General features: G+C 40.8%; 1 protein-coding gene across 3 annotated transcripts in view; it reads left to right on the forward strand.

Moving 5' to 3' along the window:
* Positions 1–20,830, forward strand: part of LOC103039682 (NACHT and WD repeat domain-containing protein 2) — an 84,756-nt gene that overhangs the window by 27,314 nt on the left and 36,612 nt on the right. For 2 of the 3 annotated variants that reach the window (XM_015603987.3, XM_007242074.4), the window contains exon 4: positions 18,533–18,649. In XM_015603987.3, the coding sequence (XP_015459473.2) occupies positions 18,533–18,649 (117 nt within the window). Of the gene's footprint in view, positions 1–18,532; positions 18,654–20,830 lie in introns of those variants that run through there. The other variant, XM_049482895.1, reaches the window with a different exon arrangement.

Below are 20,830 nucleotides of genomic sequence, written 5' to 3' on the forward strand. Positions count from 1 at the left end.
ATCATTTCTCATCTTCTGCTAAATGCACTAAATTACAATATCTTCATTTTAAATATTTTCCGTAGTTCATAGAATGAAACCACAATGTTAATTTTACTAAACATATACCTATAAATAGCAAAATCAGAAAAACTGATTCAGAAACTGAAGTGCTGTATGTATGAATTCATATCAAATCCTTTCCATTTTTCATTTCAGCCTCTCAAACAAACCAAACAGAAAGCACAGAACCCATCCACAAGCTTTAAATTTGCCTAGGATTTGTTTCTTAATTAGATCAACACACACACACACACTTGCACTGTCACATGCATGCCTACACACACACACACACACACACACAGGCACAAACACAAGCTCTGAGCCTTGTTTTCATACAAACAACACCTTTTAATGATGGGCTAAATAATCCATGCAGGGAGCGAGGGGACCACGGGTGCTAGCCAATCGCCAGTAATGAACGTGGGCTGCCATGACAACGCTAACCACAGTATGGTGATTACGGGCTTGTTGATACAGTCGGAGGGGAGAGGTTTAATGGCTGTCTCTCAAAATTAGTCTGCAGATATGGTCTGTGTGAAAAAAGACAAGATTTAACTAGGCCAAGAGTAATGTGGAAGATTAAGGAGGTGGCTCATAAGGGAGCAGTTTGATGCAGTATGATTTTTTTTTTCATTTGGGTTCTACTGCAAATGTGTTTTGAGTGAGCAGGGTTCCTGGTCTTTGACTAGGTACTGGGAAGGAATATAAAAATACTGCCCATGGGATTAAATCATATGATCATATTGGTTTGAATAATGCAAAGAAGTAACATATACCACAGTTACAGTTAGTTCCGACCCTGCAATGTGATTAGCTGAGAGACGTTTTATGAGTGCCATTATCAGCCAGTAATGCACTGTAACCGAAGCTCTCTATGTATTACACCGCCACATACAGGTAACCTAGCAACGATGCAGCGCTTACAAGCCAAACAGCGCAGCTACAAACAGAGCAGCAATGGAACTATTTTAACTCGCAGTGTTTTTATAACCAAACAGATTGTCATTTTTTCATTTTCTTTACCTCGAAATCTTTCAATAAACAGTGATAATGGAACTCTGGTATAATTACAATAATACACTTGTGGTTTGGGCTATAGCGTGTAATATTGCCACTGCTGTGATAAGCTACAACCGCAACACAGCAATGCCAAATTACACATTATAGCACTCCCTCTCATGAAAAATTTATTAATTTTGTATTTTTAAACTATACCCACACAGTAAATACAAAATGCACTATGAGCTCCCCATGTGGACAACTATAAAAATGCTTTTCTGGACAGGCTGGGAGATACAGAATGAGCATCTGAAAGACTAATGTAGACTGACATTATTAGTAGTAATAGTAGTAATGTATTAGAATTTTAATATCCAGCATGACTTTTCTGCCTGCTTTGAGGGGCGTGTCTGTCTACTATGCAGGATGGAAAAGACCCTGTCAATCATGACATTATGGATTTTAAATACATTTTAGGCGATTTATCTTCTCAACTAGACTTCTCTTGTACATTTTGGTCTTTTTGTAATTCAATATTCAATAATTCTTCTTGCTTAAATTAGCTGTCGTGTACAGTTTGTAGCTGGAGATTAATGGCTTATGTGCTTTATATAGTTGGAAACACGCCCATGTCATGCAGACGTAATGATATAGACACACAGTTATGCACAGATAATGAAAAGCTGCTTTTGTCTGATTGGTCAGAGCAGCGGGGCATGCTTATATGCATGCCCACTATCCCACAATCCCTCATGCATTTTTTTTTAACTAAAACCTATTGAAAATTAAAGCAGCAAAATTTTGGAAGTCCTATTTGCAGTGGACACATATTCTTACACCAGGAGGGTAAAGACTAGCACATGCCTGCTCTAATACATGTAAAGTCAGCCTCCGCCTCTGTTCCAACTGCTGCTGATGTAGCATTACCTAGTAGCATCACAGTGTGTTCGGAGGAAAGCGCAGTGACTCGGTTCTGATACATCAGCTCACAGACGCCTTGTGCTGATCGACATCACTCTTTGGAGTGATGTGGGGTGAGAGCGCCATCTATCCACCCAGAGAGAGCAAGGCCAATTGTGCTTCCTCAGGGCTCTGGTAGCTGAAGGCAAGATACATAAACGGGATTTAAACCAGCAATCTCCCGAGCATAGCGGCAGCACCACTCGAAGCGCCCTTTAGCATAATTTTTGTAATTATTTAATGTCACTTTAAGCTGTTTCGGTCGAGGATTCTCCCAATTTATTAGAATAATATTTTATAATATTATTTTAACCGGGAACTTTAAGGAAGGAGGAGTCCTCGATGCAGTGGCACAGTAGGAAAATATATAATTAAATAAATTCCTGTATTTTTTACTTGCATTATGTCTCAGAGGGAAAGAGTGTGATATTTGGAAAAAAAAAATGACAACGTAAAAGAGCACAGATTTGGAGGTATAAGTGTTTCCATTCAAATTCACAGCAAGTTGTGTAAGCACTCAATGTTCCTGCCAGTTCCACATCAGGGCTTCTCCTCTACGGGGACATCAGATAGAAGATGATTGGAAAAGAGAAGGAAATCAGCCAAAGGGTGAGGAGTAAGAGAGCGACCGAGCGAGAAAGAGTGAAAAAGACAGAGAGATAGAGAGATAGAGAGATGAAAAGCCAGAAACAGATGCTCAGCTTGCTGGGGGTTTTGTTAGATTCCTCATTGATCCCCCGGCTCGTGTGGAATTAGGATCATTTCAGCATATGGTCTTCAAGCGTATTGATTAGTCATTTGCAGAAAAGAGCGGAACATTTTCATCCGGGCGTCCAGGGAATGATTGATGGAATTCATGCAGGCTTTGAACCTTCGGCCTGTTTCTTCTCTTCCACTGCAATAAAATATTAATCCACACACACTCTTCACTTTCTGTGGGATAAGATAAGGTTTGTAGTTTAGCTATTGTTATATTATTAGTAGAGAGGAGGATTGTTAATGCATTCCTTTCTCTCTGTCTCTTTTTCTCTCTCTCCCTCTCTCCCTCTCCCTCGCTCTTCCTCATTCCCTCATTCCCTCTCTCATAAATTGAAAAGGCGGGGAGGCTAGGTGGCTGGTTGCCATAGCAGTAGTCTAATTGCTGAGGCACTCAAGGCGCAGTGCATTGTGGGTAGCCTAGCCTAGCCTTGTAAATCAGGAGAACTTTGACAGCCCTTTTAATTTTTCTTTCCCTCTGTCTCTCTCCCTCCGTCTTGTATTTCTCCTCCGGTCTGCTTTGCACGTCTATCGCTTTTTATCTCCAAGCCAGCCTCTCTCTGCTTCTGCCGTGCCTCCCCCCTCAGCTCGGCTGATAATTGACCGTGTTAACATGTCATATTTCTTCTCTAATTGCCCCTAAATGGAGACTATCAGTACTATAATTTGTCTGTTCTTAAAATGACACATCCACGTATATGCAATGGCTGGATGGGTGCCTAACCAATGCTCTTGAGTACCATGATACAGATTGGCTGAGAGCTGAACAGTAAATCTCTGCATTAGCGAAGCCCTGTGCATGTGTTAAGCAGTGAGATACTGTGAGTGTTGAGGGGAATATTGTTACGAGTGGGAAAATAAGTGCTCTGGTTAGCTTATAAAATCTCAGAAAATGAGGCAACACTACACTGTTTTGTCAGAGAGCCAAGCATCCAGTCAATAAAACTGTGAGACACTGGGTAGCACCAAATCTCCAATAAAACCTAGTACTAATAAAGGCTGCTGGTGCTGGTATATAACAGATGTCTTCAAATCCAGACTTAAAGCGGCACTATGTGAGTTGTTGTTTTTTAGGCTACATTTGGCTTACATTATCAGACTGAAATAACTTAAATTACTATGACATAAATCTGATACAGCTGTCTTTCAAATCCGATTTAGGGCCTATATCGTACTGGAGCACAAATATCCTAGATGCTAGAAGGGTAGGGACCAGCGCCTGACTCCGTTGATGCTCCGTTTAGCCTCATTTGGCAGCCAGCATGCTTGGGGACAGCATCAGCCATTGGATGCCTGAGCAAACCAGTATCACAATGGGAGTGATGAGGGAAGAGAGTGCCATGAGAGTATGGCCAATTGTGTTCTCTTGGGCTCTTGGCTGCTGATAATGAAGCAGCATGATCCAGGTTTCAAACTAGTGATCCTCAGGCCAGAGTGTCAGCATCTCGGTCTGCTAAGCCTCTCTCTACAAAGACCCCTGTAACTGTTATTTAATGGTACACTTACTACAAAATGTGGTTCTTACCTACATTGTGCAATCACTGCTACATATGATGCAAAGTGGGCATTCTTGAGCAGTTCAGTTACCTATTACTACAAAATCCAGGACCAGAATCTGTAGGCCAGAAAAGAGAGGGAAACCCCTGGCCCTTATGCAATAAAAACTGTTGTAGCTTTCCTGTCATAAACTAGGTTAAACATATAAAGACATAAAGCTCAGTGTAACAGATGAGATGAGAGACGAGACACAGGTAAGCTGAGTTAATACTTGAATAGGTGATGGGAGACCTGGGAACTGCTTGTGATAGGCTGAGGGAGATTGGGATGTTGAGAAATGGAGTCCTGGGGATTGATGGCTTCAGTTAGAAAGACAGTACCCCTCCTAACCCATCCCCTCAATCCAGGACAGTACCAGATACGTGCACACAACACAACATTTACATGCCAAATATCATAGGACCGGAAATACAATATCCCGTGACCCATGAAAACTAAAGGACACTGCATTGACTTGCAGTGTATGTAAGTGTTGGACAGATGAACAGTTCTAGCCAGATGCCACCGGTCACAATCATTATCACCCTCTGTGGGCTCCAAGTGAGGCACTGCCACAATGATCAGGAAATTGCGGGTTCGAATTAGGGGTGGGCGATATGGGCAAAAAAAAATATCTCGATATTTTTTTGGATTTTTGCGATAACGATATTTTGACGATATTTTCCAAAAAATACAAAACTATTCTAAAAAAAGTATTCAATTGAACATGTAAGGTTCAAAATATGGTAAAAAAACAGGAATTTTTTTAGGCACTTTTCAGATTTTCTATTTCTATTTTTTATTTTTAGATCCATAAAATGATATATTTATGTGGATGAAGTGTTTTAGTAGCTCTATATTCTGCTATTAGAAGTTTTAAAATCACCATGTAAAATTATAAACTGCTCCCTAGATATGATAGAGATCTGAACCTGGGATGGTCCTTTCTTTCTGAAAAGGACTGGAAACTTTAGAAGAATAAAAACTATTAATTTTATAACTTATTTCGCAATAAAGAAGGTCTCTCCGCCTGTTCTCTCCCTATAGAATAGACCCGCTGGAGCAGATTTTCCAGAGGGAGGGGGGAGCGCTCTCAGAGTGTCCGGTTTCAGAGCGGGCTTCACCTCTGTCCCACATAACTTGCCACCTGATTGGCTCACAGAATGTAGGGGGGCAGAGGGGGGCTCTCAGTCTGCCCAACTACCATGGTAACACGCATGCGCAGTTTGATCGCTCCAGAACAAAGGGAAAGTCTCAGAACACAGCGCTGGAGTTTCCAATAGTTTTAATCTGCGTCGGATTTATAAGAGCGCTTCTCAGACATAAATGGGGATTATTGGGGACTGGATTGATGGATTTTCTGATGGTTGGGTGGATTCTGAAGCCAGTGCTCTCAGGTAGGTGCTGATTCGCTCTGTTTGGGTGTGGGGGGTGTTCTGCAGGTACCCCGGGCGGATCAAAGAGCGTGTTTTTATCACAAACCGGACCGTCTAGCCCACGCTTTTAGCTCTAAAACGAAATACAGCTAAATGTGACTGAAAAGTAGAGATTCTTAGCTTTAAAATGGCATATTGGGTGTCTATATTGAGCCTATACTTACTCAAACACAGCCAGATATGAATTATGATATTTTTCTGGCCCGCCGGCGGGACAGATAAGTACGGTGGCCCTGAAGTGCAAAACAAATTAACATGTCAGAAAACAAAATTACAAAAACTAAAACACATTTACAAAACTTAAAACAAATTTACAAGACGCAAAACACTTTTCCCAGCACTGAAACACTTTTACAAATGCTGAAACACTTTTACCAGCACTAAAACACTTTTACAAACGCTGAAACACTTTTACAAACGCTGAAACACTTTTACAAACGCTGAAACACTTTTACAAACGCTAAAACACTTTTACAAACGCTGAAACACTTTTACAAACGCTGAAACACTTTTACAAACGCTGAAACACTTTTACAAACGCTGAAACACTTTTACAAACGCTAAAACACTTTTACAAACGCTGAAACACTTTTACAAACGCTGAAACACTTTTACAAACTGCGATTTCTGACGGAAAGGGAGGGTCTAACACACAGGAAGTGCTTGATGCGGACCCTCCTTGTCAGTCAAGCTGCGTTACGATGAGAGAGTGGAGTTATGGACACTAAACTATGTTTTGTGGCACGTATTTTAGCAGCAGCACTAAATACTTAAACTATCCCTGTCCTGTTGCTACCCCCGCCGCGGGGTTCACCTAATGCCCCGGGGGTTCAGCTAATGCCACGCGGCCATCAGCCACTGCCCCCGCCGCGGGGTTCACCTAATACCCCGGGGGTTCAGCTAATGCCACGCGGCCATCAGCCACTGCCCCCGCCGCGGGGTTCAGCCACTGCCACCCGGTTATCAGCCACTGCCCCCGCCGCGGGGTTCAGCTAATGCCACGCGGCCATCAGCTAATGCCCCCGCCGCGGGGTTCAGCTAATGCCACGCGGCCATCAGCTAATGCCCCCGCCGCGGGGTTCAGCTAATGCCACGCGGCCATCAGCCAATGCCCCCGCTGCGGGGTTCAGCTAATACCCCACGGAGTTAAGCCACTGCCCCGCGGCCATCAGCTAATGCCCCCGCCGCGGGGTTCAGCTAATGCCCCACGGAGTTCAGCCACTCCTGTACTGTATTACCTGAACCCCGCGGGGCAGTGGCTGATGGCCGCCGGGCATTAGCTGAACCCCGCGGCGGGGGCAGTGGCTGATAACCGCGGGGCAGTGGCTGATGCCCGCCGGGCATTAGCTGAACCCCGCCGGGCATTAGCTGAACCCCGCGGCGGGGGCAGTGGCTGATAACCGCGGGGCAGTGGCTGATGCCCGCCGGGCATTAGCTGAACCCCGCCGGGCATTAGCTGAACCCCGCGGCAGGGGCAGTGGCTGATAACTGCGGGGCAGTGGCTGATGGCCGCCGGGCATTAGCTGAACCCCGCGGCGAGGGCAGTGACTGATAACCGAGGGGCAGTGGCTGAACCCCCGGGGTATTAGGTGAACCCCGCGGCGGGGGCAGTGGCTGATAACCGCGGGGCAGTGGCTGAACCCTTGGGGTATTAGCTGAACCCCGCGGCGGGGGCAGTGGCTGATGGCCGCCGGGCATTAGGTGAACCCCGCGGCGGGGGTAGCAACAGGACAGGGATAGTTTAAGTATTTACTGCTGCTGCTAAAATACGTGCCACAAAACATAGTTTGGTGTTCATAACTCAACTCTCTCATCGTAACGCAGCTTGACTGACAAGGAGGGTCCGCATCAAGCACTTCCTGTGTGTTAGACCCTCCCTTTCCGTCAGAAATCGCAGTTTGTAAAAGTGTTTCAGCGTTTGTAAAAGTGTTTCAGCGTTTGTAAAAGTGTTTCAGCGTTTGTAAAAGTGTTTCAGCGTTTGTAAAAGTGTTTCAGCGTTTGTAAAAGTGTTTCAGCGTTTGTAAAAGTGTTTTGCGTCTTGTAAATTTGTTTTAAGTTTTGTAAATGTGTTTTAGTTTTTGTAATTTTGTTTTCTGACATGTTAATTTGTTTTGCACTTCAGGGCCACCATAGATAAGTAAATAATAAAGTAAATAAACTGCGTCTGGACGACGACACCAAATACAATAAATCACCCAGAAACAAAGAAATAAACAAACAACAATGTAACGACAAAGCACCAGCTTAACCAGAACCAGCAGAACGAAAGGAAGAGCAGCTAGGGTTAGCTTTCCGAGACTTTCCGTCTGCCTCACCCGCCCGCAATGAGCTTTCAAAATTTGCCCTGCGCTGCACTACTATGCAATGGGTCCAGCAGGTGCAGGTCTCTACTTTATACACAACGCACTAAAGTTTAGTTAATCAGTTGTTTTTACTTACATTATGTATATGTATAAATATATAAATAACAGCCTTAAAACAGCCTTATTAATTTTTGGCGATTTAAAAAAAAAAAAAAAAAAAAACTCGATATTACAAAATTACACATCGTCAAATCAACATTCACGATAATTTCGCAAACGATACATATCGCCCACGACTAGTTCGAATCCCGTTCATGTAGCTTGCCATCAGCTGCCGTGAGAGCCCTTAGAGAGTACAATCGGCCTTGCGCTCTCTGGGTGGGTAGATGCACTCTTTCCTCACATCAATCCGAGTCACTGCACTTTCCTCCAAGCAAGCTGTGATGCTACTTGGCAATGAAACATCAGCAGCAGTTTGAAAGTCTTGGTTCAGACTTCCAGCTCCGAGCCAAATAGTGAGCTTTGGGGCAGGTTGAAGCATAAAGCACATGAAGCAGAAGGGATTTAGACACTCTTTTTTATTTTACTTCAGCAGTATTTATTTTGCTTGTCTATTAGTTCATACTTTAACTAATGGAGCACCAAAGCATATTTGTGGCTCTACTTACGGATAAATACAATAACATTAATTAAAGGAGCTAGGTCCAGTGGTGGTACTGGTACAGCACAACACACACACTGGTTCTCACTGCTGTCAGCGTAGCTACACACACATGCCCACGCACTTAGCATAAGGGGCTCTTAAAGGGACAGTGTGCATATTACTGAATAATGGACGTTACAATGTGAGACTGTGTATCGAGGCATGTTAAATGTCCACACAGCTATCAAGCATTGCTCAAAGTTGAGTCATTCACATCGCCTAGCCTTGAGAATGTTGGCCAGTGTTAAACCACACTCATAAGATAACACCTCACACTTTATACAGGTGTGGAAGTTCCCAAGCCGTCCCCTAAGGTAACAATTCATGACCAGTTTACATACTGCTATTCCATAACTGTGTGTGGAGTACTGTGTTGTGTTTAAATAAATCTGAATGGATGTTGGGGACAGAGCAGATGAAATCTAAGCTACCACCCACATATTACTCATTGCATTTTATTGAAATCCTTCCACAGCATGTTTAGAAATGAATGGCATTAAGCAATAAACAGCCTTCATTCATTTATACAGCACATCTATTTCTCCAAGCTATACACATAATGGCTTTAACAACTGATTAAGAAGAGCTCAGCATCTTTCTTTTTTATTTTTAAGTAAATTGTTTTATTTCACTACATAATTATGTAATGGTTTTGGACTAAGCTGACCCATTACCCACTATGCAGCAGTTTAAGGATTTGTTAAGTTTATTGCAGTTTATGAGGCACTGATGTAGCTCGACATACTGTACAGTATATTAAGGACAGAACAGATGCTTAGAATATTATGAATTCCAGTCAGTGATTAAGCTGTTAACTACAGTCTTCGCAGTCTGGTGCCTGTGATATATCTATATTTGTATTAGCCCTCCTGCAAGGCTGCTCTGTTGGTTGTTTTCTCGCTCTGTTTTCTGCCTGGCTTCATCCCCAGCTCTCTAAGGCATACTCATAAATTCCTCAGCATAACCATGAAGCCTAATGATTATGCCCTCAGCAAATATGAATTATTCCTCATACTTGGCGTGGTGTAAACGGTAGCTGTGCTGTAAAGAGAGAAAGAGAGAGAGAGAGAGAGAGAGAGGCAGAGATAGGAGAGAGATTGAGCTTCTAAACTAACTCCACAGATTCACATTATAAATTATAGACTTCCTGTGCTCCTTTAATATCTCTTGACCTCAACACTTACACGCAAATACTCTACTTTACGCTACTAATGGTGTAAATTCTGCACCTCTTCTCCAGAGATGGGCATAGTTAAATCCTCTGGCAGCCTCCATGAGGGATTTACATAAAAATAAGCATACAAATCCTCAGATCAATGCTTACTATGACTCTGCGCTGGGTAATTATTATGCAAATACGTATTTGCCTTTCATTTTGAAGTTCTGTCCCTTGACCAGTTTCGTAAGCCTTGGTAAAGTCTAATTTTAGACTGGTTTTCTTAGGAGATTCTGCATTTAAAGTTATGTAATGATGATATTCTTCAACTATGAGAATAATTTACCTTAAATATATGTAAGTCTACACTATAATCTACACACTATTCTCAAAATAAACATGTTACCAAAGGTTCTGTGAGGGATTCCATAGATCCAATTGTGTAAAAAATTATAAAAAATATTGATAAAAACCACAAACTTTCTCAAATATTTTAAAAGTTCTTTGCACATATATCTTGGTTCTTAATGGAACCAAAATCTTGCTTCTGTGGCATAACTTAAAGAACTCCTTGTGGCACCTTCATTTTTAAGAGTGTGTATATAACATAAAGAAGCAAGTTTCAGAAACACATTTCTACAAGATTTTAGAGCATTTCTGTAAGGATTTGATTGCGTTCAGTAACAAAAGTTTTATTGAGATTAGGATCTTGAACCATTACCACCCCACATTATCCCAAACTACAAAACTCATCCCAAAAGTACTGAATTGGGCACTATCACTGCAGAGAACACAGTATCGTTGTTCCACAGTTCAATGCTTTAGAGATTTTGTTTCTTCTCAAACATTGGAAAAGCTGAGTGAGTGCATGTGCACATCTGTGTCAGCAATGGATGCAACAGAAAGTAATTAAACGTGTTCATCAGACAGTGTCCACAAATTGTGTATTACAAGTATTTTAGATTAACAACATCAAAAACAGTGAACAGTGTATCAGATAACCAACTCCAACCCCAGAAAAGGGTTGGTTAGTTCGCTAAATAGTTGGATCAGGTGTTTTGAAAGCAAAATGTGTAGGACTAAGACCAAGACCAGATTTTGTTTGTGCTACAGTTTTAGGTTTGTAAAGTTTGAATTATTACCAAAAAGTCAGTAATTACTGGATTTTTATTTAACTCATTAAAACAGCTGTTATTCAGTATGAGTCACTAATAGTTACATTTACATAACATTGTCCAGCTTCTTTTTTATTTGATTTAACAAGGTAAAGATGTTTTTGTTGACTTAAGGATGATATATGTACATTATAAGGGTATTGTAGCTTATTTACAATGCAGTCCGGACTGAAACAGCTTTTATAAGTTTAGTATGAGTTTTGTTGGGTGTGAAGAGGTACATATGGACTTCATCTCAAAACTTGTATTTTTTTTTCCATCACTCTGGCCGATGGCAAAAAAAGGGGAAAACTGAACCTATAATGGAACAGTTTATTGACTGCTGCTGTAATATGCTGTTGCCACAGGAAGTCGCAGAATTATCCCACAATGCTTTAGTGAAAAATATGCTATATCTGGTATGCTGTCATCCAGCTATCATCATAATATAAACACAGCATAAGAAATTGGATAAATTATTTTATGGAACAACTTCAAAGAGCATATCATCATGTCAAACAACAAAAAAAAATACTTATTTCCAAATAAGTTCAACACTACAGATTCTATAGGAGGAAGTCAATAGAAATTGAATATACTTTATATTATAAAAGTAATTTTGAAGCATTTATTTAAATCCATTTATCATGGAATTCTAATACAATTTAAAGAACAACTGTCAGATTCACAATATGTTACATAGTCAAAACCAACAAAAATGCAGATGCAAGGTTTTTGCATGAGATCCAGGATTTAATAATGTGATTTACTGAGCTGTTGCTGTCAATGCAAACACTGATTAGCAACTAATATATCTGAAGTGATTAGAGTCGGACAGTATTGTCAAAGACAGAACTAACCTGCTGAAACTAAATATGCTACTGGTTTATAAATAGCTCTTTGTTATGACTGGGATTGAACAGCTTGCCTAACTGTCAGCTGCACTAGCCGCTTCTCCGCGGCCGCGTCTGCCGCGAGTGTCAGCTACATGCTCATTATCTATCTGTGTAGTTCTCTCTTGCCGGAAATGCCGGACAAACTTCAGAAGATTAAGCTGGTCATTAGTCATGTCCAGATGTTTCCGTACTGTGCTTCAAGAACATCTCTGGGGCTTTGCTGTCACACATCCTAATTATCTATTTTGTTAATACTTCAATTCTTTCAGCTCACTTTAGATGAAAGGTGAGTGTGTGTTCTTAGATAAATGAGGAGTGTGCTGTCCCAGATGTTTTGGGGATAAAAGGTTGCTGGAATTGGTCCCTAATGGTGAAGTATGGTGGGGCGTGTGGATTTAGAAGTCAGCATTTGTCATAAGAAACTGTGTCAGACTTGCTTCGGCGAGAAGCCTGATTCAAAGGTTAAATCACTAGAGAGGGCTGGAGGCTGACTGTGTAGGTGTATGTGCCTGTGTGTGTGTGTGTGTGTGTGTCTGATTATTAGAAGGAGAAAGAAAACTGGACTTGTCCAGGACTTGTCCAGTCCAAAATAGCGCTGCACAGCCCTTCCACTGAAACCAGTCTCAACTGTTCCAATGCAGAAACCTAAAAACGTATTATAAAAAACAGTTACACTGACACTGACTAAACAAACAACAACTTTCAAATAGGGGGAGTAATCTGGAACAGTGGGAACATAGAAAGGCATTTTAAAACTGTCCTCATGCACAGCAAATTCAGTCATTGGGAATATATTCCTCTGGAAGCTAAACTTTTGAGGAGAAAAATAAAGGTTCTTAGTCCCCCCAATCCCTACCCTCCTTTGGGCATTTAGTTTATACTAAGAAATTAGAGTAAAAGTATCTTTTAACAGTAAGGAAATGGTCTCTTGCTCTTATGACCTACAACATTGTGGCCAGGGAGTCAACCGTTACATAATACCCAAGGTAAACTAGACCTTGTAGGCAAGACTACACACTAATGGTGAATAAGGGTTGGGAGAGACACATATATTAAACAAATAATTAATGCCAGTAGCCAATAGGAAAGATGTACTTTCATTGTACCGTACTGTACATTAAAAATGTTATTTAAATATTGGGCCCTATCTAAACACCCTGAACAAGGCATGTCCCTGTGCTCATTGCTGCCTTACACCCCAACAACACTCTATTTTCATACCTTGTGCTTGTAAATATATTTACACTAATGGGCATGGTGGTCTCACATGTGAGGTGTGTTCAGGTAAATTTCTGGCGTATTGCTATCTTAGCAACAGAAATCACAGGTACTCTGATTGAAATTAACCTAGACAGATACCAACCATCAGACGTTCATTGCAATCCTTGTAGTGAATTGTCAATTATGCACACATAGGCACACAGCAGTGCACAAACCCATGCTGTGCGCAGTTTTGGCAGCTATGTACATTTTTACATCAACAATAAACAGAATGATCAAGCATGAATCAGCAGGTCAGTTTCCTCTGTTGAGAAGCATTAAACATGTCCAGGTAGCTGCACCCCTGAAATAGCAATGCGCCAAAGACAGAACACATATGGCTTTTAAAGGGAAAGGCAAGTGACACATTTATTGTGTTAGTTATCACACATTGCATGCAGAACACACCCATGATTAATTAAGAGAATTACTACATCCCTATATCTTCTTTGTAACGGGAGTGGGCAGTAAACGAAGTGACGATCTATGAATTAATCATCAGCTGATGTGATTTTTTCCATGTGACAATGAGATATGTCATAAAAGGGATTGCCTTGCCCTCTACAATATCAGTGTATGTCAGTATATATTCATTAACAGTTTGAATGGAAGAGAAACTACAGTTCCCAACATTTACACAGATGCCTGAATCCACACAGAATCCATACATTTTAGGTTTTGGTCGGTGTGAGTTGGTCTTTAATGACTGACTCAAGGCCTGTAAGTCTAAAGCTGATAATAAATGCCAATTTCCATGTTTATCTAGGTAAATTTAAAGACCCTAACATAGAGGTTCTGTATAAAATGTAAGCTGTGTTTCAGAATATTATTCATATTTTGACACACGTTATTTATCACAGAAATACGAAGCGCTCAGTCCCTCAGATACTTGTGTCTGTCTTGCTTGTTCTTCAGTGATCTCAGATGTGTGTTCTTTCTCGGATCTCGGATGTATTCTTTGAATGAAACCATGAAAGTTAAAATCACATCAATGCTGTCGGCTTTGAGATTGTAGATTTAATTGGAGAATAACGTACTCACACACACACACACACACACACATACACATGCGCACACGCACACACACACAGACAAACAGTCATCTCTGGCTGGTGTGTGCTGAATTCCCATAAAAAAAAAACTCAATAACACACCAGAACACAAATGCAAACAAATACACACACAAACAGACCCCAGCCAAAGTGACAGAGATTCCCCCTACAGCGTGTTTGCTGTTTGAATTATCTGCACCAGCGACACTGATTCTGACAAATGCGTCTGGGGACATCCCCGAGCTCGGCCATTCTGGTGCTCAGGAAATGTCCTGTCTCTCTTCATTACACCCCTGTTACTGCACACACATACACCCCACCCTCCCTCCCACACACACACACACACACACACACACACTGTCACTGTCAAACACCCAATCCCTAAATTACACAAATGCACACATACCTGATAGCGTCTCAGGTGCATTTAAATCTGTGTGTCTGTGTGTGTGTGCCTATTTGTGTGTGAGTGTTATGCAGATGGCCCTTCTTGCTCTTGTTATATTGGGGACAGCAGAGTGTACGCGGCTCTGCAGGAGACTGCTACACTGCTGCTGGCTCATTTAGTGATATACCACTTTAGTCTTCTCACCAATCTCTCCCCAGCCACCCAGACAACCCACACTTTCATTCCACCAGAGATTAAAGCTGCAGAAACACAGTCTTGGGAAATGACTATAAACACCAGAGTGGAAACAAAAAGATGTGTTCAAAAAGGTCCCTCTCTGCCGGCCCTTTTGACTCATTCATTTATTTCCTGCTCTGGGGTAGGGCTGTATGATATGGATAATGTGTGATGACGCTGTTGGATATCCTAATATCAGTGTGAAATAAAACGTATTTAGATCCTGAAATAGTTTAAGCTACTCAAGAGTTGTTCATCAAGTGACTTGGCTGAACTAATGTTTCCCAGGCTTAGAAGTAGTTTGGTGTGTGCCTTCATTGTGGACCTCTACCTCACTTTACCTCAATCTACCTCACTTTGCCTCACACTACCTTATTGTACCTCAGTCAATCTCACTCTACCTCCATGTGCCTCACTGTAGCTCACTCTACCCAATGTACCTAACTCAATCTCCCTCTACATCACTCTGCCTCACTGTACCTTACTCTATCTCATCCTACCTCACTCTGCCTTATTTAACTCTCTACCTCACTGCACCTCACTCTGCTTCACATAGCTCACTTTACCTCACCCTACCTCACTCTGCCTCTCTGTAGCTCACTCTACCTCACTGCACCTCACTCTACTCCAGTGTACCTCACTCAGTCCCACTCTGCCTCACTCTAACTCACCCTACTCCAATGTACCTAGGTTTACCTCACCCTACCACACGCATTTAGCTCATTCTACCTTACTGCACCTTACTCTGCCTCACTGTAATCCACTCTACCTCACTCTGCCTTGCTCCACCTCACCCTGCCTCACTGTACCTTACTCTACCATACTCTGCCTCACTGTACCTTGCTCTACCTCACGCAATCACAATCTGCCTTACTGTAACTCACTCTACCTCACTCTGCCTAGCTCTACCTCCCCCCACTCTGCCTCATTTAGCTCACTCTGCCTCACTCTGCCTTACTGTAACTCACTCTACCTTACTCAGCCTCACTGCGCCTCACACTGCCTTACTCTACCCCAATGTACCTTTGGCTCACTTTGATACCATAAATATGGTGACACGTCTAGACATCTTATAATATCTTATATCTGTCTGGTGTCATACATCTTTAAATGTAATTTTAATTGGCTAGTTAAATATCAGTGACTAAATATCAATACTACATAATAAGATGAATTAAATCTGACACTGTTTAGGCATGTGGCTCGACTGATTTGGGGTGTTCTGTATGTGCTGAGGCTTGTCCAGAGAACCTATACACAACATATAAGGACATTTTAAATATAGACATATATTTAGAGTTAGTTACATAAAGCATAAATACTTAGTGTTTCATGTGTAGTTCTGATTGCACAGAATTCAATGTGTTTTAGAGAATAAAGTAGAAAAAAAGTCAAATAGTCAGATTACTTACATTTTAACAGGAAGTGGTCTAATTCCATTACAGTTAATAGAGAACTGCACTGTTTTTAATACTACCCCAAAAGAGTTTGCTGTCTAAATCTGTTCGTTTTGTGCAAGTGTGGTTTAGCTCCCTGTAGAGAGAGTCCCTGCAGACAGTCTTTCCCTCTCATCCCTATCCAAACTTCTTTCTTTTTTTCCCTCTCTGTCTCTCCCTGCTTCTGTTCTTTAAAAGCAGCAATAGCACTGCTTTAGTTTAAAAAATAGAACAAGGCAATTCATGTTCTCCAGGAATAGGAGAACTAAATAGTTCTATAGTCTTAAATAGTTCTATTCAAACATTAAGAGCAATTAACTTATGCTCTGTTCTCTACTGTCACTGATTAAAGTCAGTGTACACTGTAATCTCTGTCATGTAGAATGGTAGAACGAACCGAAGGGTAGAATTAATCATGTTTCCTTTCATGCAGAGGGAATTTTACATTTTAATTGACTGTTATTATGAAGTAACATCATGTCTACATGTGACCAGAGTATTTATACATTAAAAAATTAAACACAACACAGCTTAGAGGAGCCATGTAGCATATTGTAGCATACAATAGCGCACTATAGCACAGCTTTGTTTTTAGAAATTTAAAAAGAACACTATAATTATTGTTATAATTATTTCAGTCTTGCCTTATAGTGTTTCTGTTGTCTCTGTGTCCTCTCATGATAGTATGCTTTTAGGTAGCTGAAGATATAGTTGCTGTTTGGCTGTGTTGCTTTTAGCCAAGCACGCCTACCCACTCTGTTCCCTAGCTCAAGTCTGAGGTAGTCCAGTTCGTTTCTGATGGAGCTCACTTTAAAGCAAAGATAAGAGGCATTCAGCTAGAGTTAGCCTTTAGCTTAGAATGGGTACGTCTAAAAAATGTAATCTTATTATTCATCTATACATCTATACATGTGTGTACCTGTGAATCTTCAAGTCAAACAATGGATTGTGGCTATTCCATGTCCCCAAATGTACAATTGTACATGATGGCTGTATCTAAAGTGCAAGAAATGCTCACTTGATGCCTTGCTGCCTAAACAATATTACTACACAAACAGTATAGTGATAAAGATCATTGTATCTAAATCATTGGTACAAAAAATACATCCTGATCAAGCCAAGGTATGGACAGCTTACTGCTAGGTATGAGCATTAAGCTGTGTAGCTATATTAGCATTTTATCTATACTTACTTTGACTCTAATTCAGATATGGCTGGGAGCCTTCTTGTCTCAGAGTCCTGTTTAGGGAGGCAGCATTTCTTAAGTATCAGACACTGGGTACTGTATTTTATGGACAATAAGGTGTACTGTATTATAAGGTGCATTAGTAATGACCATAAATGTTCTGGTCTATTTTTATTCATATGATTCCATGTTTCCCTTCTAATGTCGCCTAAGTAAACAAATCTGGAATTCTCAAAAGAAAAAAAGCGCTGGATGTTAATCTACACATTTTTCTCCTGAAAACTGTTTATTTGGGTGAGTAAAGTGCCTCTGTGTATTTACAGTAAGCTTAGATTTCTATTACTCTCAACAGTAAAGTTAGCAGCAGTGCTAGCCATGGTTAGCAGCAACAACAATAGCCACTGTTAGTCGCGGTTAGCAGCGCTTAGCTCTAGTAACTGCCGCTCAACAGCGCTACACTGAGTGTCAAGGAGTGTTCCGGTAACCCAGGGCGCTATCAGCTAGCAGTTCTTTCCATGTAGCTTGTTTTAACATGGAAACCACGCAAACTACAGTCCGGTATACCAGCTTCTGAATGGCAAAGGAGCTAGTGCTGCGGTTAGTGGCTAATGCTAATACTGCTCCAGCCTCAGTGCTGGAGAAACTTCATTGAAGCGCTTTTATAATGCTATTCTTCATTGAAGTAGCTTTACTGCTTTTTACAACAGGTTAACTGTTAAAATTTATACATAAGGTGCACTAGATTATAAGGAGCACTGCTGATTTTTGGAAAAATTAAGGAATTTTAAGTGCGCCTTATAGGGCGAAAAATACAGTATATTATGACACCACACTTAAAATGGTTCACTATACAGTTTTGGACACAGATCCATGTTTTAATCTAGGACACTTTGAGACAAATACAATGCATAAACTGGTGTTTACTTTCTCTCTCTCCAGAGTTCCTGCATAAAGGGTGAATAAAGGATGAATTTTGTGGACTAAGAGACATAGATAATTAATGCCCTCTGGTTGTGTCTCTGTGTTCCTCAGGTGGTGGACCTGTACTGGGGGGTGGACCCAGAAGAGTGGGACAGTCCAGAGCTCCAGAGGCTGCGGATGAAGCTTCTGGAAGAATGCCTGAAAACGTCTGCAGGTCCATGCTTTGTTGTGGGTATATATGACTTTCTATCAACCCTTAATGTTATAAAACTCTACTTGTATCCATCAGACATCACAACACATTTCTAGTGATAATGTGTGCATATTAATTTTGTCTTAGTCATAAGGTTTATTTCCACAGTCACTGTTTTATATAAAGTCGTGACTGTTTAACTAGCCCTTATAACCAGAGTACTTTTATATAGACATTGTAAATGAGACTAATGAGCCCAATTTAAATCATCACGCAGAGGCAAATTAAGCTCAATTTACTGTCAGCTAAAAATATGTCTTCATTTTGAGATGAAATTAAACACAGCATGGTGTTAGCAACCGTTTTGTAAATATGAAGATCCATTTGGTTCATCTGTTCTGCTTAACAGTGAGCTGTTTGCTCACACACACACACACACACACACAGCTAGTGGAGGTGGTCTTAGATCGGTCCAAAACAAACTCTTGAGCAGGGATCTGGTCTCAATCCAAGCCAGCTATTAAATATACTTCTTTTTAATTGAGCTTAACTGCTGATAAGGCACCGTTTAATCTGATATATTAGCCAGATAATATACTGATATGAACCAACGCTGTATCTGCTGCTCCATGCTGTTTACACACTGAGCGCAGTATGTGCATCGTTCACTGCTCACATCCACACAACTGTAATTACAGTCATATGAAAAAGTTTGGGCACCCCTATTACTCTTAATCATTTTTAGTTCTAAATATTTGGGTGTTTGCAACAGCCATTTCAGTTCCGAAAGAAGCCATATCTGCAAGCATGCCACAAACAGAGTCGCCTGGGGTTTGCTTTTGTGCTTTTGCATACCTCAGGCAACTTTGTTTGTGGCGTGCTTGCAGAAATGGCTTCTTTTGCATCACTCTCCCATACAGCTTCTCCTTGTGCAAAGTGCGCTGTATTGTTGACCGATGCACAGTGACACCATCTGCAGCAAAATGGTGCTGCAGCTCTTTGGAGGTGGTCTGTGGATTGTCCTTGACTGTTCTCACCATTCTTCTTCTCTGCCTTTCTGATATTTTTCTTGGCCTGCCACTTCTGGGCTTAACAAGAACTGTCCCTGTGGTCTTCCATTTCCTCACTATGTTCCTCACAGTGGAAACTGACAGAATAAATCTCTGCGACAACTTTTTGTATCCTTCCCCTGAAACTATGTTGAGCAATCTTTGTTTTTAGATCATTTGAGAGTTGTTTTGATGAGCCCATGATGCCACTCTTCAGAGGAGATTCAAATAGGAGAACAATTTGCAATTGGCCACCTTAAATACCTTTTCTCATGATTGGATACACCTGGCTATGAAGTTCAAAGCTCAATGAGGTTACCAAACCAATTTTGTCCTTCAGTAAGTCAGTAAAAAGCAGTTAGGAGTATTCAAATCAATAAAATGATAAGGGTGCCCATACTTTTGCACCGGTCAAATTTTGGTTTAATGCATATTGCACATTTTCTGTTAGTACAATAAACCTCATTTCGATCCTGAAATATTACTGTGTCCATCAGTTATTAGATATATCAAACTAAAATGGCTGTTGCAAACACCCAAATATTTAGAACTAGAAATGATTGAGATTAATAGAGGTACCCAAACTTTTTCGTATGACTGTATTACGTGAACATCTGCGCTGTTTGTCCCATTGAAAACACTGTTTGAAATTGCAGTGGCAAATTAAAACTAGCAGTTGAGTAACTGAAATTCATAGTATCAGATGTTCTCATTAAAGGACTCTTAAAGGGACAGTGTACACATTACTGAATACTGGACGTTACATATTTCCCACAGGCCATTTAAATGGTCATCCCCCCATTGTGAGCATGTGTGAAATACCAAAGACTTCCTGAGATTGTTATACTCAGCAAATTAAGTCATAATTCAGAAATCCTTACAACAAAGCTAAGATGTTTACAATAAAGTAAAAAAAAGTTTTTTCTATCCAATTTCTCATGCATTCTTTATTTTAGCACACCATGTTGGCTTTATCTCCCTCAAACATACAAGTATATTCTAGTAGCTAGTAATTGACACCACTAGTATAAATATATATGTTAAATGTGCAACAGATATCCAGTACATTATATATAGAAAATGTGTTAGAGGATTGCTGTGAACATTTGATTGCATTCAGAGTCAAGTGAGATTGTGAGTTATGACTTGATATGTAATACAAACAGC

This window comes from Astyanax mexicanus, chromosome 8 (genome assembly GCF_023375975.1).
Source record: "Astyanax mexicanus isolate ESR-SI-001 chromosome 8, AstMex3_surface, whole genome shotgun sequence".
NCBI classification, from domain to species: domain Eukaryota; kingdom Metazoa; phylum Chordata; class Actinopteri; order Characiformes; family Acestrorhamphidae; genus Astyanax; species Astyanax mexicanus.